We start from the raw sequence: 23,180 nt of genomic DNA, 5'->3' as shown, positions 1-23,180 counted from the left end.
GGAGCAAGAAATGACTCAAAGATGTGCAACTTTGTAAAAAAGAAAAGTCCGTTTACATGACTGAGTGAAGAGGTAGGAGTAGGGGGTACAGCTCTCATCCCTTATGCTCCAGCCTCCAGAGTTTACAGTCTGCTGGGTGACTGCAGAGGGCTCTTACCAGGTGTATGAAGGTGGCCTGTGCTTGGGTTTTTTCCTTTTATTTTTTTTTCTTTTTTTATTTTGTTTTGACTAAGGACGTGTTCCCCTCAGGCACCTGCCTTACCAGGATTACTTGCATTTTTGGCACAAATGATCTCAGCAGGTGGCTATGTGAGGGCTGCGTGCCCGTTCTTGGGCAAGCCGAAATATTGGCCCTCTCTGCTGTCACATTGGCAGCCTTTAATGTATTCTCATCTCCATATAAGTATTGCTTAGCCTCCAAATTTGGCCAGTTGCAAGATTATTGTACCATCTGTAATCCTTATGCTCTCTTGAATTACTGGCTGGCTTGTTGGCTAAGGGAATCTTCCAGCACTCCTGCTGTATCTCCTCCATGTCCATGTGCTCTTGGTGGCACCATTCTGTGTCACTGACTTGACTCTAGCTGACAGGGAGAGCAATAGCTGTGAAGATGTGTCAACATCCCTGGCTGCCAACGTGTGGCAGAGATCTGAATTTGTGCCCAGGACTCCTGGGGAATTAAGATGTGGCTTCTAGACCTTGCAGCTCTCTCTACACAACCATGGTGACCTGTGCCGACTAGATTAGTGACAGAATAATGCTGTAAGGATACTTTTACAGTGCTGGTGTACTAATCCCTCAGCAGGGGAGGAGAGACAGAAATAGCACAAGTGAGATAAGACAGAAGATCCCTTGGTGTATCTGTAGAAATAAGCTAGATAGGAACCATTGCTATGAGAACTAAGGGCAAAATACCCTCATTAGTCTAAGACATAGAAAGGGTAGGGGGTGGCATGGGGTGTGCAAAGGATAAAACTTGGCCCCCTTGTAAGACTACATAAAAACAACAGTTGAACCAGAGTCTTACTTTAGTCTTTTCTTCATATGAAGCCCATCTCTGAATTGATAACCAAATTACAATTTCCTTCTCATCTCACATCAATATTTAAATACTAGTGATCAGGAAAAACTCTCAGTGTGCAGGTTAGGACCCTGAGCTTGTTTAGCCTCAAGAAGAGAAGGCTTAAGGGGAATTTTACCAATGTGTATAAATACTGAGCAAAGGAAACTAAAGAACATAGAACCAGAAATACAAGAAGTACTGAAATACAGGAAATTCAATTTATACTTCAGATAAAACGTATTTAGTATGAAGGTGGTCAATCAGCAGAACAGGTTGCTCAGAGGGGTTGTGGAGTCACCATCCCTAGAGGTATTCCAAACCCTCAGCACAGTTCCATGCAAACCACTCCAGCTGAGCCTGCTTTGAGCAGAGGGGCTGGACTAGGTGGGCTCCACAGATCCCTTCCAGGCATTTTTCTTTTTTCGCCCAATCTTATCATGGACTGAAATTCCTGCTCAATAAACACGTGATAAATCCCATGAAGACACATGCTTTTACATAAATTCTCCATGTCTTACACTTTTAGGTAGATATTTGCCCCTAAAAGTGCAAGCTATAAAGTGCTTCCTGACTTGCTGTTAATGATTGCATCTAATGGAAGCAGTGATGAATTCAAGGTCTATATGTGAGTCTTTAGATGAGTCTCAGAACTTCTATCTGCTACACACAATCCCCAGAACAATACTACAGAACAATGTAGTAATTTATCCAGGCTGTAATGGGTCAGATCTTTGACTGATGTGATTTAAGTGAGAGCGTGGTGAAGTGTTTTGGATTGGGCTATATTTTTCAATGGACCAAACCTCATTCTTAATACAAGGAAGCATGCCCAGGTTACATGGCTCTATATTTTAAATAGAAATTCCTTTTAATAACCTAGATTTAATGCATTTTACAATGTATTTATTATCTCACACTGTGATATTTTGTAACTTAGATTTTCAGCTAACGAGTAGCTCATCTAATGAAAATAATGATTTTTTCATGCTGTACTACATGGAAACTTAAAGTATTTCAATTAAACAAACCACCTCATTAGTGTGCCTTGATAATATAGTTGAGTTTTCTTTGATATGGTCAGAAATATCTAGCATGCTTTTGGGATGCAATCAAACTCTCCAATAAACTTGTTGCTAAAGACAGCTGCCTAGCACCATGTATTTCCTGAGCAGTCAAATGACCTAGTTTAGAAGTGTTTGAAGCCATTTTATACTCCGAGAGGAGAACAAATTAACCTTGTTTAACAAGTAGTTTTCAATTTGTGTTCCAGCACTCTTCCGCACTGTATCATCTCCAATGCAGTAGCGTGGCCTTATTTCATCCTTCTGTTATGTATCCTATATACTTAGTGCTATGCCTTTGGGGAACACCTCTTACCTGCTGCACTGACCTGGGGAGGGGGCACTATCATTGCACTCAAAATGTATCTGAAGCCACAAGGCTGGTTATCCGAGGTCTGCTTTGGTTTTTTGTACTCTATGAAGAGAAAAAAAAAGAAAATCAGGGCTGGTGTTGCCTTTCACTTTGATTTATTTGGCCTGTTCCTTTGAAATGCTTGTTCAAATGAATATTGCAAAGACAGCAGAGAAATCTGCAGCAGAAGCTCAGATTTTGGTTGAGACAAGACCAAATTGAGATACATCTTTACTGCAGAAGATTCCTGTAGATGCAGCTAATTCTTGTTGGGATGTGGGGTCAGATCTCTGGCTGTTATAAATCAGCATAGCTCTGTTCAGGGAGCTGGTTTTTATCAGATGAAGATCTGGATTCACATTCCCATCATTTCTCTGATATGAGCATTTCTGGGTAATATTCTTTCTATTGGGCTAGTGTACATTAAAGCTACAGTGAGTTGCCATATTTTAGGCTCTTCCCTTGGAAAACCTGTTTCAGATTTGGCTCCCATCATAAGCAAAATGACTTGTAGGAAATCTCTCTGATTGTTGCAAGTAATTAGCTACTCCCTCATCAGCTGCATTTGACCATAAATTTAACACAAGATAGCTTCACCATCTATAAGTATTCAGTATACAGTAAAAGCAGGGGAAAGGCATTTAGTGCCCGTGCCAGCTTGCCTCCTGTAACCTTTCCTTTCACTCTGCTCCCTTGTCAGTTCTTTCAAATAGGACTTTAGTGTGGCTTTTTATCACTGCGAAAACCACATTAAACAATAAAAAAACAAACAAACTTTTCACACACCAAATTTAACTGATGAGCTTCCCATTTGGTATCCCCCCATCTGCATTCTTTCTCCCTCAACAGCAAAACTAGAGTGGACCTTCTTACTTCTCTATTCAAGTCAATTTTTGACGTTAACAACAGTTAATTCTGTTGTCAGTAGATAAGGTCTTCACTCTGCTGCAAAGAAATATTTACACCCAAAATGTAAGCTTCCATCCATCTATGTCTGCCTATTACAAACCCTAAATTCTAAGCTTAATGTAAGTTGGCAGTGTTCCTTTAATCAAAATTTAATGCTTGTCTTCAATCTTCTCAAAGCACGAGAGCCTTTAGAAGGGAGAGAATCATTAGTCCTCCTGTGTTTCCCAGTGAGCAGGAAGTTTGACCATGGAGTGTTACACAAATGGGGGTATTTGTTGTTGCTCTCCACAGAGCCCTCTTTCGGGATCAGCCTTTCAGGCAGGGAAGAGGGTGCAGAACAATCAGAAAATCTGCTCAAGAGTGAGACACAGCCAGCATTTTTCTTCAGAAGTTTGGAGCAGGCCCCTTTTTGCTCCAGCCATCTCTGTGTGGACAAGTACTAGAGTTCACATTTGACTATGTCAGAAATACTGCATTCAGTTGTTTCAGCTTCTGTCGCAGGCATATCTGCTGAGAGAGGAATCAGCAGGTTAGCCTGGGAGCTTGGTTCCCGTTCAGTCATCCCGATTCCTGGATCTGTGAGAAGCCAGGCTTGAAGCTTGGCAGCCGAGTACTTGAAAACCTGGCTAGGAGCCCCTCTGAAAATTTGGCCTTGAATCTGCAAATATGCAACTTGGAATCCCCTGTAAGGAGCAGCTAGCCTGATCCCAAGCATAAGCCAAGTTCATCACAGCTTCATGAAAAAATAACACCTTCTGGGGTTTTTGCCATGCACAGAGCCTGTACAGTGTTGCAGAAATATTTTGTAGGCAGCTTGCTGTACAGTAACCTGCTGCTCAGCAGGAATGGCTGCCTAACATTGATCCAGGTATTTCTTTCAACACAGTTTTGTGTTGCTACCAAGCAGTGTGATACGCTTTATGTTTTCATACGCTCCATTGTATATAGGTATCTCTAGGCCTGAATTGTTTCCTGTTGAACACCAATAAAAGTGTATCTGGACCGATAGATATTTTAATGTGAGCCTAATTATTAATGTATAGTTCCGATTGTATCTAGCAAGGAATATCCAAAGCCTTATGTGCACATACGCATTCTCTCTCTGCTTCTCTCCCTTTTGCATTTAAAGTGTGTAGTAACGTGATGGACTTTTACCTTTGGAGAATTTCGTTCAATCTGACTTATACTGTAAGCAAAATGAAGTTGCAGAAGAACATTCTAATTACTGGAAGGATTTGCCTAATCCTTACCATGTTACAGGATGGTCATTACCATTTACAGTGTCTTAGAATTTTAGCTTTCAAAATATGTTCACAGCTGGGCAGTACCTTCATAGCTCGTATAGTGAAAACCAGTGTAAGGGAAGTGTACACTGCATACAATACAGTGTGACAGTCTAAAGGGCAGCAGACTTGGTCCAGTGAATGAACAGTAGATCATCGTTTGAAAGTGAATAATTTTACATGTTGTTATCTATGCAGAAAGCACATGCAAAGGGATTGTTACCTTCATGTCTTCTTGAAGAATGAAGGCTTTTACAGAGAAGTAGGGTAAGGAGACATGGGGAAAAGACAGGAGGCAGCTCATTCACAGACTTAGCACTGAGATATGGATATACTTAACTGAAGGGGGAAGGAGTGATGCTTTTTTCTGTCTTATGATGAAAATAAAAAGTGATCAGGATAGATTTTTGTTATCCTCTGGGCATTAAAAGCTTAAATGAAAATGCATGACTTATTAGATCTAGCCAACTCTTAGGGGTAAATAGGCAGTATGGGGAATTAGTTGTTGTTAATTGGACTTCTGAGCTGAATTCCCAGGGTGCTGCACTGCAAGCATATCCCTTTTGTTTTAATATTGAAATAGGGAGAAGCCAGTTTTGTGATGGATTCATTCCACTGTGGAACACCAGAGCATGCTAAATCATCATCATCCAAACACTAAGTTGCATTTGTTGAATGTAAATATTTTAGGGTTAATTTTTACATGCACTATAGAAGGTATTTGTTTTTTATTTTGACTATTTTAAAACTGTAAAACAGATCTTCAAGTAGCATAAATTGCCCAGTTGTTCTGTAACATTTGAATACGTGTTTTGCTGTTCCTTAAGCCATCATCTAAATATCTAAAACATTTTCTGTGCAGTTTGGGATACTCATTTCTGCTGCTGGGGAATTCAACTCTTCCAAATTTCATGGCAGTGAGTATAATTTCAGTGATACAATTTTAGTACAAACAAAAATTGCAATCTTGAAAATTGTTTTTCAAGTAGTTTTATCAACCTTTTGTACAGTGTTTCTTCCTAAGAAAGTTTTAATAACAATCAAAAAAAACCAACAAAGATCTCTTACAGATTTGGGAGACCCAGAAAAAACAGTCTTTGCTTCAGGCTTTTGATTTAGGAGCCAGTCCAGCAGTTGCTGAAAAAATTGATGAAGTACCAATCCCTGGAGCAGAAAAGAGGCCACAGGTCACACACTTCCTTTAACACCCTGGTGTAACTGATCCTCCTTGCATAGCTAATTGCCACTGGTATAATCCAAAATGTAACTGAAAAAAAAAATGGCTACTCTTGCATTTTTGCCTCAGCAAAACATCACAAAGAAATGTTCCTAGTGCTCCTGAAGTGCTCAGAAAAAAACCCTAGGGAGATGTTTATATGAATTATAAACCCCGTAGAGAACTTAAGCAGCAAAACCTTCCTGTACTGTTAATGTATCTTTAAATCAATGAACACAAATATAATTTTTTTAAAGGTACACTAATGCATGATTGACCTTTCTTCATTCTTTATCTCTCCCCTCACACCGATATTGTCAACATTTTCTATGGTACATAGCCCTTCCTTTTTTAAAGAACAGAGCAACAGCAAAATGTCCAAAATGCCAGATCCCTTTGACACTTAACCTCTCACTGAGTAGTTTGGTCTCAGTCAATTCAAAGGAGGTTTATTGGAATCAAAATAGAGTCTAGCCTATACCTTTCTCATCTGTTCATGGGATCTATGTCAATCTATGGCAGATGGTTTTGAATAATTTGCTGTGGAAAGGAGAATCTACTCCTAGTATTTGGTGTTCACTACTCTCCCCAAACTTCTGCAGATAAAGAATTGTACACTAATTCTCTTTTCAGAGTCCCTGAGATTTCATTAAATACTATCATCAATTATTCTTACTTTAAAACTGGGAAAGTTGGACTTAAACCAGTTAGGACTAGTACTTAGGTAACTAGATTGTTAAGGTGTTTGGAAGGTAACACTGAGTCATCTGAAGACATTACACTAAGGAACACAAAACCATGGTAACCACCACAAGTGCCCACGATGCTGATTACCCTGCCTTTAATTAAATGATTTACCCAAGCCTGCCATAGGAAGCCACGTCAGTGGGGGTGCTTTGCCCCTTTGATCCTGGACACAGGGCACATCCTCTCTGTAAGCCAGAAGAAATGCAGCCATACCCCTCGCCTTGGGTGGCTGCTGTTGGGGGAAGGAGCAGTGAGGTGGTGATCCCAAACAGCTCCAATGGTGTTTCTAGCACAAGTCTTCCTGGAGATGTGAGATGCCTACAGCATTACACACATTGCTGGAAAAGGATTGCCTCCATGCCCTGGATAGTCAGAAGTCTTAGACGTGAGCAGCAGGCAGGATTTAGCTTCATTTGGGACCGAGGAGAAAATACAGTTTTCACAGCCTGGAAAAGCTGTGCAGAGACCCTTTATTTTTTCATTGCTCTGCATGGGAGGTGGGTGGACTGATTTATCACTGCTGCACCAGGAGAACCAACACAGGAGACGTTGTAGGCCAGGGATCCTTCCTGCTGCTGATGTCCCACTTACAGGGACCGATGAAAAGCAAACATGAGCTGTCACCATGCAGAATTCATGTCTCAGCTGCATGTGCTGCCCACGGGCTTGGTACCCTGCTCCGTCTCAAACAATTTCCACAGGGGAAGGGGGAGTGCACACAAAGCCTGTTTAATTAGGCGTTGTGTAAGAAGGATGAACTCTATCCCAAGTGAGATGGAGGACTGCATGTCTCATCCAGATGGTGAATTTTTTAATTTTTTTTTTTTTTTTAAGGCAGAAGAAAATAAGCAGGTGTGAGTATGGGGCCTACCTGTATTGGTTTTAATCAGCAACTTTAAGCAAACTCAGTGTTCTCATCAGAAAAGAGGAAAAATAAACAGCTGAGCACTGTGATTCATTTACACTTCAAATATACTTTGAGTTGGTTATTCCTCAATTAATCAAATAGCTGGTGTATCCCTAAAGTAGTATAAAGTGACACGCTGTGTGAAATCAATTTTCCCTTCCAAAATCATTAAATTCAGTAGCCTGTGACTACATCCCTGCTAATTCTAGTACCAGTCCTTTCATCCTCCATTAACTTTGGCACGCCTAACAGGCTGTCAAAAATAATTTCCCAGAACGTAAATAATTCAGAAATTAAAAATTAATAAATAATAACAGAGAGCTACTGGGAGATAGACTGGGTCAATTAGTCAGTTCTGCATTCTGTTTCTTCGCAGCAGGGGGGCAGCCACATTCGTTACTAGAATCTTTCCTCCGATTCCTGGGTCTGATTTACGGCTCTTCATTACTGGATCCAGTCAGACACAATTACCTCCATCACTATCTCAGTTCCTAACTTCAAAGAAACACACATTTTCTTGTCTGCTTTTTTTCTCCTTGCAGCAGCCTCAGCTTGACGTCCCTGGAATTTCTTCCACGCGGACTAATTAATAAGACTTTGACTTATCATATTCACTTCTCTTCTTTGATGTCCTACCTTAGTCAATCATCCTATTTAATTAGAATTTCAATGATAACTTTACTTATCTCATGGCTAGATGTAAATTAAAATAACGGGATTTTAATTCTCTTTCTTACAGGGTTATGACATTTCTGACAGAAAAAGTTTCAACCCAAATACGATATTATGTACTTCCTATGCTAGGAGTGCATTCCACTAAATTGTTTTTCCCTTTGCTACAAAATAATTTTGCTTGTTTAACAAGCTCCACTGAAATGGAAATGAACTACAGTTTCTCATAACGTAATTTGCACAGGTCTGTGTTGTGGAAGTTTATGTTGATAGAAATTAATATAATCAGATTATGACACATGCCACATAGTTAACCAGCACAAGGAATGGGAATTTTAAGAAAAAAATTAGCTCTGGAGAGACAGTGGACCATAGGACCTCTTCTTTTTCTCTTTTCCAGCAGTTGCTAGTACTTTTCCAAGGTTTCTTGTTTCCTTTCCACATCTGCAGACCTAATCCTGCTGGTTGTACCCAAGCAGCACCAGGAGGCTGGATTCTGATTTCACTGAGACTTTTCTAAAATACATGCTGCTCACAGAAATGGTATTGTGGCTGTAGCTTAACAGGAACAGCATATCCTCCAGCTATCACTTTTTTCCCTCTCTGCAGTACCCAGTATGTGCTTGCACACAGACTCGCTTTCGTTCCCATGCCTCTTACAATTTACCAGTCTAGCTTGGTACAATAGCAAGCAAATATGAGTGAAAACATCTCTCATTTTTTAAATGAGAAGCTTATGGTGGACAAAAGCCCTAGAAGGATCCATGAAGAGAAGTTAATGGAGCAGTGGAGTCCTCCTGAGGTCTACCTTCTGGCTTGCAGAGAAAAGAGAGAAAAGGAGAGAACCATATGGAAAAAAATGCAAGGATGGTCAACATAGCAAGAATTGGTCTTAACCTGTGAACAAAGCATTCTTCTGGTGCAAAAACCAGAATATGGTGACAGCTTGCTGGCTGGCACAAAACGCAGTATATTACCAAACTGCCATCAGAGGTGATTATCTTCCTAATCGTATCTGGTGGAAAGGAGGTTTCCAGTTTTGCACTGCCAATAAGCAAGTAGACCCTGGAAACCAACCTCCAGTTTTCTTAAGAAAAGAGGTCCACATCCACAGGCCCTTAGCTTCCACTGACATCCTAGAAGGGGAAAAATAGATTTTATAGGCTGCCACTCTTACTTTTCCGCACTGTTGTGTTGTGCATTTGCTAACCCATGCCCTTTATTGTATTCAAGGAAAGAAGAAAATGCATAAAGAGTTAATGAGACATGTTGGACGTGGAAAATAATTGCTCCCAAAAGAGACGATTTGGTCCTGTGAAGAGGTAGGAGTAGGAAAAAACATGAGAGAATCACTTGACTAGGACTAATCTGTACAAAATGGGCTTAGTGAGCTTCTGCTTCAAATCTTATGCCCACATGAGATAGCACTAAAACAGTTGTCAATAAGCTAACATTTCTAGATGCTGTGGAGAGCCATTTGCCTGATAGGCCTGTTCCTCTTACAAAACAAACTGAAAATGCTTGAAAAGCTAGGCCAGTGCATCAACAGAAGAGAACTGCTGGGATTTAATTGACAGCTTCTAAAATTTACACCAGTTGAGTTTAAAGGCCAAAGTAGAGTAAGTTCAAAAAAATATCGATACTGTTGTTCAATAATAGAATAGTTACCTGTTGCACTGACAACATCTAAACTATTCTATCATGATTTAATAGTGTTGTTCTTTAACAATTGGATTCTGTTACACTTTTATATTTAGGCATGATTATTTAATCTAATTTAATTGGCTTTCCTATTCCCCTCAGGGTTCTGGGCCTAGAAAGTTCATATTAAATACTCTAATTGCTCTGAAATTTACTTGTCGTCTGAAATGTGCTCCTATTTTAAATATACCCTAAAATCTAGTTCATACATATTTTCTCTTCTTTCATGAATAAGAAAAAAAAAATCCTGGTGTCCATAATTTGCACTTAAAAAGAGTCAATAATGAACCAAAATAATAATTATAGATTGAAAACAGGGAGGCTACGGTACAATGAACTGTGAGTTTCAAACCCATAAATAAGACCAGGAGGACACATCAAAGCTTTCTGAGCACCCGCTACTCTCCAAAAGCAAAGCTGAAGCCACTAACGATGGTAGCTGATGCCGTATGAAGATCTTTTCTTTTCTCAGGGATCTACCAGAGGCTATTAAATAGATTTCACAGAATATTCTGAGTTGCAAGGGACCCACGAGGATCGCCAAGTCCAACTCTTAAGTGAATGGCCCCTACAGGGGTCAAGCCCACAAACCCTGGTGTTCTTAGCACCATGCTCTAGCCAACTGAGCTAATCTCAGCAGCCAGAAAATTTGACCCAAATCAGGAAACTTGTACAATGCTGACAGCTGAATGCAGGGAGGGTGTATTTTAAGAGAAAGATCAACTAACTGTGTCCTGTTTCCCCTATGCTTTTTATTAGGTGCCTGTGGCTTGGAAATGGTATTTTGAGTCGGGCGGACCTTCGGCCTGACCAACAGAGAAAGTTTTATATCTTCTTGCTCCTGCTTGAGCACCTGCCCTGGAGCATACAAGATAGTGGAAGTACGTCTTGGTAAACGGGCACAAGAATTTTCCACCCAGTGCAGTGCCAGCACAGCGAGGGAGTGCCAGACAAATGTGGGTGCCGTGTTGCTCTCCACAGGACCCAGTCTCAGGATCAGCCTGCCAGCCTGGTGCAGCGTCCGGGAGGGGAAGGGAGCACGGCAGGGACAGCCCTGCGGTGCTCCAGGCATGGCATCCAGGGGATTCCGGCAGGAGAAGGGGCGCAGCCTTCAGGGAGGGGAGACCAGCTTTTTTCCCTGCGGAAGTTTTGTGTAAGACACACACACATAGCTTCCAGGCGTGTTCCCTGCTGGTTTGGCACGAGAAAGCCACGTGTGAATGACCTGCAATGCAGAGCTCAGAACGGCAGCCTGAGAAATTGTTTCTGGGCCCACAGCTACGTAAATACCATGAGGGAACACAAAACTTTTTTTTTTTTTTTTGGGGGGGGGCAGGGGGAGGGTAAGCAGAGGTGCAGAGAAACCCTGGGAAAGGTGGAGCGCCTGAGGCAGAGCGGGTTCTTTCGTGCCCCACCGTGACCCGCACGGTCCCCGCCGCTCCCAGCGCCGCCCCGCCCCGCCCCACCCCATCCGTACAACATGGCTCCTCCCCTGCCCCTCCTTTCCGTACAACATGGCGGCGCCCCTACGCCACCGCGGCCGGGGGATGCTATTCCTTCCGGGTTCCAGCGCGCAGCTTTCTCAGTGTTGCTCCGCGCGGTTCCGCTTCCTCTTCCGGGTACGGCGGCGGCAGGTATGGCGGCGGGGCCGAGGGGCTGCGCTCGCCCATCCGGCCCCATCCGCGGCAGGGCGGGCGGCCAGGGCGGCCGGAGGCACCGCGGGGCTGTGCACAGGGGGCGGCGGCGCCGCTGCCGCCCGCGCTTGGGCTGGCGGTGCGGCAGAGCTGCCCGATGGCAGAGGCCGGGCCTGCCGGGCAGCGCCCGCGTCTGCCGGGCCGCAGGGAGCGGTCTGTGCCTGGGCTGTGGCTAACACAGCTTGCTCTCGGATAAGATAGGAAATTATACGGCTTGCTGCTGCTCAGTTTGCGGCCTTGCCGGTGCAGCTTGTGGTGGTTATAAAATACGCAGCTTATTACAAAAGTTATATCTGCGTGATGTAAGTATGACCCTGACTGGTAAGGGTTTTCGTCTACAGCGGTGTTTTTTCATTACAAAGAGCCTTTTCAGGTAATACAGTATGACTTTTCATTGGCAAGTTCAGGTTGGAGCAATAGGATTATAAAATCCGAGGTTTATGCTGATTATAAAATACACAGCTGCTCAAGCTTTAAGCAGTTCCTTAGGGGAGCACGACATCACATGGGCAAGACAAGGATATTGAGCAGCGTTCAAGTTAGTTCAAATGGATCCTCGTTGCAGACCATGTTGTACCTGCTGTCACTTGTTTTGCTGTTTTTTTCTAATTTTATGGGCTGTCATTGATGGGGAAACGCTCGAATTTTATTGATACAGAACGGACAGCTGCTGATTTACACCCGGGGCAGTGGTTCAGCACGGGTGGTGCTGTGATATGCGAATTTCCATGCAGACACCCAACCCTTAAACTAGCGCTGCTTTGTTTTTGGCTCCCTTAGGTGTAAAAAATGGTCCAGCGCCTGACCTACCGCCGTAGGCTGTCCTACAACACAGCTTCCAACAAGACCAGACTGTAAGTAAGATGGTTTCTAAGGAAACCGGCATTGTAAGAAGGTGACAACTGAGGTTTAGTTGTTACGTTAACTGCGTGGTTTTTTTCTGCCGCGCTCAGGTCCCGAACACCCGGGAACAGGATTGTTTACCTTTACACCAAGAAAGTGGGGAAGGCACCCAAGTCAGCCTGTGGGATATGCCCAGGAAGGCTTCGTGGTGTAAGTATGAGCCTGGCTGGCACAAGGGTGTTTCTCCATAGCAACGTTTTTTCAAAAAAGCCATTTCAAGTAATATGATGTACCTATTTACTGCTGAGTTCTTGTTGTAATAACTTCTTTAATATATTCTTATCCAAATGTTGCAAGATTTAACTGGCAAAATGAGCTTTGGAAACTCGAACAGTAACTGCTTTTTAGTGCTCGAGACTTGCATTACTGTTACATTTGAACCTACTTGTTTTATAACGTGGAACTCTGAAATTTTTAAAGCTGGACCAGGTGATTCTGTAGCAGATTTAAAAATCTATATTGGACCTGTTAGACTTGCAGGAAAAAAAAGGGTAAGCCAAGCTTTAGAAAACTTAGAGAAGTGAATGTTTTTCATCTGATATTTTTCTTCCAAATGATCTCTTGATGTAACATCATTGCTTTAAACAGTTACAGAATGCTTGAGTTATGTTAGTCTTAGAGCAGTTCCTTGGGAAAACAGTCTCTTACTGTAAACAGTTTTTTTACAAATCTCTTGGCAAAACCCTATGGTAGAAAGAAAAAGATCAGCTTGGGAGTGCTGAACGTGGCACGTACAATGAGCTGTGACTTCAGCCACTTCTTAGCATCTTGAATATCAAGTCAACTTCGGGAGTTGCTGCCTTTCTTTAAAAACTGTGAAAGGGATGTTGCTTTTTATATGGCTGTTACCCAAAATCACTGCCTTACGACACACCTCCCATTTTTGCTCTCTGTAGGTCCGCGCTGTGCGCCCCAAAGTTCTCATGAGGCTGTCCAAAACGAAGAAGCACGTTAGCAGGGCCTATGGTGGTTCCATGTGTGCCAAGTGTGTCCGTGACAGGTAAGCTTACAGAGAGGGAACTTCACTCTTGAGGTTATACTTTATGTGAGATTTTTACATCTCTCTGCGTTTTTGTAATGTGGGCTGGAACTTTGAAGGCTCTTGTCTGACACTGGTGTAGTGAAGTGGAGAGGGTCAGCTTGGAGCATGTGGGCAGCAGCGTCTGTCCCTGTGCCTTGAACTGAGCTACCTACTGTATATGGAGCTCCTTTGTAGAGACCTCATGTTCTTCGTGATCTTACACTGCACGGTTGCTTGGGTGCTAAAAGTCTGCTCGTGCTGCATTTTTGTTTTGTGTTGAGCCCCCGTAGACTTTTCTCATCTGCTGTCCTATTCTTTTGTCTTACATAAAGTTACTAGTGCAAGTTTAGTTGAATTTCTCACTTCTTGGTAGTGTTTTGGGATTCAGAGATATCATTTGGTTGTGTGTTAAGCATCTTTATGTGATTAAGCTTTAAGATGGCCTTTGCTGGACCTCACTAAATTCAGTTTTATTGTGTAACAGCTGTATATCCTATACTTCCTTGGCAAAAGCTTGAGGAAAAATGTATGACAAAAAATGATGTCGAATTATGTCATCTCTGTGAATGACAACCAAAGCAGATCTCTGGTATCAGCAGTCTAATGACAGTGGGGTTTTTTGGTTTTGTTTTTTGTTGGGTTTTTCAGGTGGTGGGTATTTTTTATTTGGTTGGTTGATTGGTTGGTTTTTTTGGCACATGAGAGTTCTTAAATTGCATTAGATGCCACTGAAGATGAGTTGTTACAGCTGCAGATCCAAACCATAACTTCACTGAGTTGAAAACCATCTTTTTTTCCTCCCGAGTGTTTTCCCAAACACTTAGTAAGATTGATAGGTATTTTTAAATGCACGAATATGTCTTAGTCTGCCTAAACAAAAAAACACAGCTCCTTCCTTGTAATGGTTGGGTTTTCTCCTGCTCCTCCTTAGACATCTTTGTTAGGTTTTGTGTACTGCGAAAGTAACCACAGGGAAGGTACTTAAATGTTCAAAGGTAGAAAAGTGTGCATGGTGTATTTGTGTTTTAACTCAAAACCATCAGGTAGGCCATTGATAGGTGAGTACTGTTGCACAGGTCTGTCCATGTGCATGCTGGCCCTGCATAAGTTCCAGAAATAGTTGTATTTGGGCATGAATTGACCTGCTAGGCTTTTCCCTGTTGATGTGCAAAGGAGCTTTAATCCTGACAGAGGAACTGTTCCTGTTTTTGATAACTGGATGTACCTGGAGTTTCCCATAGTTCTGTGGAAGAGGGCTGACCGTGACTGGTCACACCAATGATGACTTTAAATGCAGCTAAATTAATTTGCCAGTTAGGAGTTCTGCTTTTTGCTTTCGGAGTTGGAGGCAGTAATTTTCCCAGTGTTCAGCCATTGTGTATTACCTTGCTTGCCTACAAGCCACTCACCCTAAATTTGTAGGCACAGTAGGCCTTCTTCCCCAAACCACTACATTCATCCATTGTCACTGTCTCTGTCACTTGCTGCTGGCAAGAACATGGACAGTTTCCCTTTTTGTGTAATTGTGGAACTAGCACCACATGCAGTGGATGTTGGAGACTGCAAAATTAATTGTAACTTGTGTTATTTTTGTGTTTTTACTGAAGTAGGTAGATACATGTCCTTAACTTGTTTTTCTTTTCCAGGATCAAGCGAGCTTTTCTTATTGAGGAGCAGAAGATTGTTGTGAAAGTACTGAAGGCACAAGCACAGAGCCAGAAGTCAAAGTGAATCTATTTGTAGTTTCATCCCAATAAATGAAAGCTCCACTTCTCTTGTGTCCTGTCATCCCATGTTCCGTTCAAAGCTGGTAGGAGCTGCTTCTCACAGCTTATAGAATGCAGAACTGGGGTTTGGTGCAACAAAACCCGTAAGTCGGGATGCTTTATTCTGTACTGTGTGCTACAGGGAAGTCAAGCAGGTGGAAGGAGGTCTGGTTAAACTGGACTCTCAGCTCCACTTCACAGTCCTGTGGAGGGACTAGAGTAACTTTGAGCAGCGCAGGTTTTCTTTCTTTGTGGCAACAGCTGTATATGAAATCATCGGAGAATTTGGCTTAGAAGAAAGGTCAGGTGAAGAAGAGGAGAGCTAGTGTAGGCCTAAGGTAGATTTTTTTTTTCTTTTAATTGTATGTGATACGTTTACTGTTACTTGAATCTGAAGCGGGGGGAATAGTCTGACTTCTCAAAACCATTGCTGTACCCACCAGACAATTGCACAGTCCTATATCTGGATTTCCTGAAAGAAAGCTGCAGTTGGTGTATTCTGTTCTTTGGGTGCTTGCTGGGTCAGCACTCAGAGGTATGATACTACCAGAGCTCCAGGGTGCAGCTAAGGCAGACCTTTAATGACTTCCAGATTAGGTTTTAGAGGAGCAACTTAGGCCTCTGGTATTGAAGCTTGAACCAAAATTCTGATGGTTTATCACCAAGGACGTAATGGTAATGTAAAAAGTGAAAATGGCTTTGCTTCATTCTGTTTTGTAGAGAGCTCTAAATGTGCCTCTAATGCTTTAAGACACTCAGGGTAACTCTTGTGTTACCTGTGGGTGCAGTGGTATTCCTCACCCCCAGCTCTGAATTTTTAACTGCTTTTAGTGTCTGACGAGAATCTATTTTTATCTATTTTTGCTAATAACTTTTTTCAAAAAGTGGTGAGCTCCACTATGAGAACAAGGAAGGAGGAGAAATAAATACTGAGTGCAGAGACTTACTGGGAGCAGTGAGGGTGCCCTTCCAAGGGGTTTTTCTGAGGTCACTTGTGGAGTGCTCAGGCTGTGGCTCTTGAGAGATGTGTGCAGGCCCCTCCTGACTGCATGCTGTCTCATCACACTGTGCCCAACTCTGCAGCCTGTCAGGCTGTACAGTTGGCCAAGAAAGAGGACAGAAGACTGAGTTGGTGAAAAGCCCTGCGTTTTGGGTGGCAGCAAGCTGGTGCTTTGGGTATGGTGCCTGCCAACTCACCTCCTGGGTGTGACAACAGGAGGTGGCTACAATCCAGGGAATCTGATTTAACATCGGGCATGGTGAAACAAGCTGTACCTCTCCAATAATTTCTTCACAGTGTCCCAAGTTGTTAAAATGATTCTGTCAGTGTTCTCAAAATAAATGTTACAACTTCAGGTTAATGAAGGGTTTTTCTTCAGCTCCGGTTATGCTAAAACTTGTTGCAAAGGCTGTGTCTAATTAAAGGAGGTTTATTTAAGACTCACATTAGTACCCTGACGTTTTTAGGTGCTGTTACTATAGTTAGTTTATGAGGTTAAAATTTTATTAGTTTTCTTCCTGTGCTAGTACAAACTTCAGTACTTCAGCATGCTGGAAAAACAGTTTTAAAGCAAGAAGCAGCAAGTAGGGCAAGCATGTCTAACCTGCCCCAAAGGTGCTCTTGTTTTGCTTTAAAAGCTGTGAGATTAGAGTTTTCCTTCAGGCTTTTGGAAAGGAGGCAAGATGGAGGGAGAATACTTTTGGAATAATGAGGGTAAGTGTCATAAATGTCTGTTGAGAGGCACAGAGGGAGGGAGATTTTCTCAAAATAGCTAGTGATATATTACATGATTGCACTGAGAGCAGCTCTGAGCTAGAAGTGGTATTGCCACTGTCGGCAGAAATAAAAGCAGTCGTTAGACAAAATGTCAGCGAAATGGTAAGAAGGCTCTTAATTTCTTATTTAACAGTTTCAGCAGACGGTGCCGTGCGGATATGGGGGCAGTGATTTTGGGCAGGGCTGTGCAGTGGGAAGTAGGCTGAATGGCTTGGCGAGGTGGGGCGAGTTCAGCTGGAGCACGTGCTTTTAAATGCACTTTTAAATGCACTCTATGACCTGGAGTGAAAAGCTCTCAGTGAAGCAAGAGGAACTAGATAAGCTTCCACGGAAAATAGGGAGTTCCTCCCCTAAGTGCTGCCTGGTGCGGCTGACCTCGAGTGATGGATGAGGTGTTTGCATGCTTGCAGGAGTGTGTGAGCTGGTCTGTAATGCGCGGGTGCTCTCAGCAGCTACTGCTGGGCTGTGCCTTTTCCCCCTGCTCTCGCTGTGCAGCTGCCGGTGTCTCCTCTATCTGCGGCTCAGGATGGGCACCACATCCACCACATCCCAAGGTGCGGGCGAGGGGCATCCCAGCCCCACTCTCCTGCAGACACAGGCACTGGGGTGAGACTCCTATGCACCTTGCTGTGTTGGCGGTGCCGAGGGGCGGCGTTCCCGCCGGGCACACGCGTGTTCCCAGCCCCATCCCCGGCGGCGTTCCCGCCGGGCACACGCGTGTTCCCAGCCCCCTCCCCGGCGGCGTTCCCGCCGGGCACACGCGTGTTCCCAGCCCCATCCCCGGCGGCGTTCCCGCCGGGCACACGCGTGTTCCCAGCCCCATCCCCGGCGGCGTTCCCGCCGGGCACACGCGTGTTCCCAGCCCCATCCCCGGCGGTGTTCCCGCCGGGCACACGCGTGTTCCCAGCCCCATCCCCGGCGGCGTTCCCGCCGGGCACACGCGTGTTCCCAGCCCCATCCCCGGCGGTGTTCCCGCCGGGCACACGCGTATTCCCAGCCCCATCCCCGGCGGCGTTCCCGCCGGGCACACGCGTGTTCCCAGCCCCATCCCCGGCGCCGGGACCCGCCGGGCGCACACGTGGCTGCCCGGCCCGGGGGCGGGGCCCGCGCTCTGGCCACGCCCTCGGCCACGCCCACAGCCCCGAGCGATTACCCGGCACAGACACGTCAGGTCTGCCGGGTCCTGGCAGGTGAGTAAGACAGATAGAACCTCCGGCGGCGGACGAGCGGCCTTTCCAAAGTTTTTACGCAGACAAAAAAAAATACTTTTTCTTTTATGCCTGTCAGTTCCGCTGGAGCCTAGATTTCCAGTGTTCTGTTCAGTCTGTCGTTTTAAAAAATTTGTCAATTTGTTTCCCCTGTCAGGACGCGGCAGCCCATTTCCGCTTCCGCCTTCGTGTCCGGCCGTGGAGGGTCCGGCGGCGGCGGGACGAGCCGGGCAGGGAGAGGGAGGGAAGGAAGGAAGGGAAGAAGGGAGGGAAGAAGGGAGGGAGCAGCGGTGCCGCGGCTGCCCCTGGGACCGCACCACCGCCGCCGCCATGGAGACGCTGTACCGCCTGCCCTTCGCCGTGCTCGAGTGCCCCAACATCAAGCTGAAGCGGCCGGGCTGGGTGCACATGCCCTCGGCCATGACCGTGTACGCGCTGGTGGTCGTGTCCTACTTCCTCATCACCGGAGGTGAGGCCCCGCTCACGGGGCGGCTCCTCCTCGGCCCGTCCCAGCCCCGGGCGGCGGATCCTTGCCCGGGTCCGACTCTCTGCCAGCCCCGGGCGTCCTTGCGAGGCCAGGGCCGTTCTCGCTGCTGCGAGTCAAAGGCGGTCCCTTGCTTTCCTTCCCGCAGGAATTATCTATGACGTGATCGTGGAGCCTCCCAGCGTGGGGTCGATGACAGACGAACACGGACATCAGAGGCCGGTGGCCTTCCTGGCGTACAGGTAGGAGCAGGTGCCCGAGCACGGGGGGAATAAACTCCGCCTTACAGAGCTGTGCATCTACTTCTTTTTTTTTTTTCCTTTTGAGCTCTCTGTGCAAGGCACGAACTGTTCTATATCAGGTCTTGTTTTGCAAATAGTAAAAAACAAACAAACAAACCAAAACAAACAAAAAACACAAAAGAACCCAAACCAGCATCGAAGACAATTGAAATTGAAAAACTGAGTCCTAAAACTTTAAAAAAGGAAAACTCTGGTAAAAAAAAAAAAAAACAAACAAAACACCACAAAAAACCCCATGTCTGGAGCTGGCAATACTTCTGTTTCCTGCTGTTCAAGTTGTGTTTTATAGTGGATGCAGATACATTTGATCGTTTTTCATAGCAGCACACATGATGTTTGTGAAATTTCTGGTTCTGGCCTTTTAAACTCCAGTGTAATTGGGACTCTTGTGTCTGAGGGTGGGGAACATAATTACAGGTATGCAACAACGGTCTCTTCTTGGGGCCTTTTACTGAAAACAAGCTAGAAACTCTTAGAAACAGATTGGTCTGAGGATGGCTAAATCTACATTCGTAGCTGTGGGTATTCTATGTATGTGGAAACAAATAGGGATTTTTGTTAAATGCCAAAAAAGTTGTTTGAATCTGTGAGGTCTGTGGCATGCCTGATGTACAGATTTTGACTTGGACTGGATACAGTATGTATTTTGGACTGGCTTGGGTTGTTCCAGCGCGGATGAATCTGGCTGCTGCAGGGAGTTGCTTGCCCTTTAGCGCAAGTCAGTGTAAACAACGTGAAAGAAGACCAACTTGTTTGTTTTCAGAATGTGAGGCATTAAGGATAATCTCTGTTTCTGTACTAGCATGCACAGTAGTTTCAGCAGTGCCAGTTTTATGAGGTTGCTAGTATTGCTAATTACAAGGATAGGAAAATGGTTTGCTGACTGTGGGAAGCAGGAGATTGTGCTCCAGGCTCCGTGCCCTGAGCCATCTGTTTAACCAAGGACTTGCTTGGAAATAGATATTTCTGAAAACTGAAGAGCCTGTGCAGTAGCCATTAGTGTACACTTCTGTGTGTAAATCCACTGGTGTGTTTGACTGGTCACCTTGCAGACTGTCAGTCCTGGGGATAAGTTACATAGTGAAGTCTTGATGCAATTGTATAACGTCGGTTTCCTGATTACGTTTATTTACAAAGTCAGCCATCAAAATGAATCATCCCGTGTGTTTATACAGCAAAAACAGGTTGAGTAGATGGGGTTTGAAATGTAAATAATTTCTTTAATCTTTTTTGGACTTCTCTTCCTCCCTTCACCCTTTTTTTTTTCCTTTAGAGTAAATGGACAGTATATTATGGAAGGCCTCGCATCCAGCTTCCTCTTCACAATGGGTGGGCTAGGATTCATAATTCTGGATCGATCCAATGCACCAAATATCCCCAAGTTGAATAGGTTTCTTTTGCTCTTTATTGGATTTGTCAGCGTGCTTTTGAGCTTCTTCATGGCCAGAGTTTTCATGAGGATGAAATTACCGTAAGTGATTAAATTATCTTTCAGCTTCTCTTCTCCTTGTGGGCTCATGTGTGCCATGTTAAATTTAGGAGTAACAGCAAATACAGTGATCTTTGGCTTGACTCTAAGTTGCTTTCTTCAGCACTTTTTTTGGAACACCTTGAGTGAGGTGGGATGCTTTGGGAGCCAGCTACTGTGAGATTGTGCTGTGGTTAAAAAAGGGTGGCAGTTCCTGGTATGTAAAAAAATACGATTAGTGAGTCTGACTTGGTCAGTGTACCTGAAAATTCATTATATGTACTGGTCAGGTAAAAGTAGTTAAAAATTAGGGCTTTGGGGAAGAAGAAAGTGTCAAAGAAAGGTGAGTTCTTTATAGGGACAGTGTCCCTGAGAGATCATAACTAGAATAATTGATGGTAACAGTAATAAGTGTTCAGAAACATCCAAAGCAGTCCTAAAGTAAAGATGATGTCTGGGTTTTCATTGTTGTTGTTGCTGGAAAACTGAATATAACATGGGAGCATGCAATGTATGTGGTGTTTTAATGCGTCTGTATTCACAGATCAAAAAGTAGGAAAGATCTGGAGCTTTCAGACTATGCAAAATCCAAATATCCAAATGCAGGTTTTCCAGTTTCTTCCCCCCTCTTTATTTTTCAGTCCATCTGTTTAATTTAGGATGTCTGGCAGTACTGGTACCTAAGTTTTGGAGCAGCTCCATGGAGTGTTGACTTAATAGTGACAGTCATTCTTCCTTTTTGTGCCTCTGCAGCATAGTTAAAAGTTTTCTTTCATAACACAGACGTGAACCCTGGCAGCAGAGAGCTGGATAGGAACCTGCTCTGTATTGTCTTGCTTCATTGATGCTATGTATTTTTTTGTTTCATTGAGTACACACGTGTCTTAAGAGGTCCCTTTCTGAAATTCATTAAAGAAACAGGGCTTCAGAGAAATGGAAGGAAAAAAGAGAACAGATTTTTGTTGAATATCAGAAAAGATCAGGTTATGTTTGAATACCTTAACAATGGTAGTTTGTGTAAAGGTTACGAATAAAGAACCTTTCATAGGGTGTAGCGTGGGCTTCAGGAATTCCAAACAATTATCAAAGTTGGATTTAGAATAGGCTCATCCATTTTCAGTGTTCATTGAAGGAAATCAACTGAGGAAAGAGTGTGTAGTTAAGATGGCCAAATAGCCTTGGTCAGCAGTTGTTTTGGCAGTTTACAGTTTTGTTTTGAGATTGTATATCTCCTGATTTTTGAGGAGTGCTGCCTGTGTTTGCTCTTTTTCTGACTTATTTTGTTTTCTGTAGGGGCTACTTGATGGGTTAGTACCTCTTGTGGTGTATGAAAGATCAAGCTGAATTTACTTCTCTTCATGAAATGTTTTAAGAAGAAACAGGAAGAAACAAGTTCAATAGTCACCATCAACAACAGCAAAGAGACCTGGCCATGAGAAACACCTATGGAAAGAGTGCTTCCTCTGCAAACAAACTCTCACTACCAATGGCTGATTTGTAGTACTCCAGCAATGTTTTATCATTTCTGATGTAGAGCTCTTGAAAAAGAGAAGTTACCTAGCTGAGTATTTCTTTTATATCCCAACTCAGTATGAAGTTACCTTTAGCTCTACCTAAAATGAGTATTTGCCATTGACTTGACAGTTCTTTGTTGCAGGTCTGTCTCCTCTTCCCTCTGTGGCACAATTACATGTGTGAATCAGAGAAGAAACACCTGAAACAATATTTCCAAGTTATAATCAGAAAATTAGTAACTTTGGATGTTTCACAGATGAAATACCATGTGTCTGAAATTATTTCAAAGGCACCTTTTGCCTTGATATTAATGGCTCTATGTGAGCAAATCCAGACATGCACTGGGAAAGGCAAACTGTATGAATGTGCATTTTTTTTTTAAGAAAAAGTGTACAAAAGGAGCCAAATAAAACTTATTTTCTACAAAATTATTTTAATTCTATGCCATTTGTGGAGCTTTTTCTTGTGTGCATGGACTGTTCTACATCCAGACTTGAGATGCCATACCATGACCGTATAATTTCAGCTCTCTTTTTCGCTGTTAGATAATGATATTTTTTATTTTCTTTTTTAATATCAGGGACAAGAAACCTCATTTTCCTTGAACTTGTACTGTATGCAAACAACATACTCTTACCAGTAACCAAGAAAACTTACTTTTGAAGCTGCTGCTTTTTTGTATGAGGGGCAAGGTTCCAACTTAATTTTAAAAGATTAAGTTCCAACTTAATTTTAAAAGATTGAATGTTGCTGATATGTTTCATTCAAGTAATGTATTGCATTTTGGAGGAAGGAAAGATGCCTCTGAATCTCCATAAATGTGGGGGTTTTGGGGTTTTTTGGTTTTTTTGGGGGGTTGTTTGTTTGTTTGTTTGTTTTTGTTTGGTTGGTTTTGTTTGTTTTTTTAAGCCATGTTTTTTTGATGCACTATTTCAATCAGTATAATAATTTTCAGTGAGAAAAGTAATTTATTCGTGTCATTGTGAAGTAAGCATGACTGGTCACATACTTTATCAGATTTCTAAGCTAGATTTTAGTCATCTGCCCTCGGGATGTCACTTCTACTCTCTCATTTTTATGTACAGTGTGACAGTTTTGCATCTGTTCATCTTACGTGTTTATCATTATGAT

The 23,180-nt window shown here is 43.4% G+C and overlaps 2 protein-coding genes across 4 annotated transcripts in view; both read left to right on the top strand.

Moving 5' to 3' along the window:
• RPL34 (ribosomal protein L34) overlaps window positions 1–15,302 on the top strand; it is a 174,635-nt gene extending 159,333 nt beyond the window's left edge. Inside the window, exons 1-5 of one of the 3 annotated variants that reach the window (XM_050338707.1) lie at window positions 11,427–11,436; window positions 12,384–12,459; window positions 12,559–12,658; window positions 13,405–13,508; window positions 15,176–15,302. In XM_050338707.1, the coding sequence (XP_050194664.1) occupies window positions 12,395–12,459; window positions 12,559–12,658; window positions 13,405–13,508; window positions 15,176–15,260 (354 nt within the window). In that variant the 5' untranslated portion in view covers window positions 11,427–11,436; window positions 12,384–12,394 and the 3' untranslated portion in view covers window positions 15,261–15,302. Of the gene's footprint in view, window positions 1–11,426; window positions 11,437–11,648; window positions 11,660–12,383; window positions 12,460–12,558; window positions 12,659–13,404; window positions 13,509–15,175 lie in introns of those variants that run through there. The other 2 variants (XM_050338706.1, XM_050338705.1) reach the window with 2 other exon arrangements.
• Window positions 15,303–18,550: 3,248 nt separating this feature from the next.
• OSTC (oligosaccharyltransferase complex non-catalytic subunit) lies at window positions 18,551–22,491 on the top strand. The gene is made up of 4 exons (XM_050337766.1): window positions 18,551–18,749; window positions 18,913–19,006; window positions 20,340–20,537; window positions 21,828–22,491. Exons 1-4 carry the CDS (start codon window positions 18,611–18,613, stop codon window positions 21,844–21,846), a joined length of 450 nt encoding a protein of 149 aa, XP_050193723.1. The 5' UTR covers window positions 18,551–18,610; the 3' UTR covers window positions 21,847–22,491.
• Window positions 22,492–23,180: the final 689 nt, after the last annotated feature.

Source organism: Myiozetetes cayanensis, unplaced genomic scaffold, assembly GCF_022539395.1.
Source record: "Myiozetetes cayanensis isolate MyiCay16 unplaced genomic scaffold, myiCay2020 scf7, whole genome shotgun sequence".
Classification (NCBI taxonomy): Eukaryota; Metazoa; Chordata; class Aves; order Passeriformes; family Tyrannidae; genus Myiozetetes; species Myiozetetes cayanensis.
This window is presented reverse-complemented; position numbering and strand designations above follow the sequence as displayed.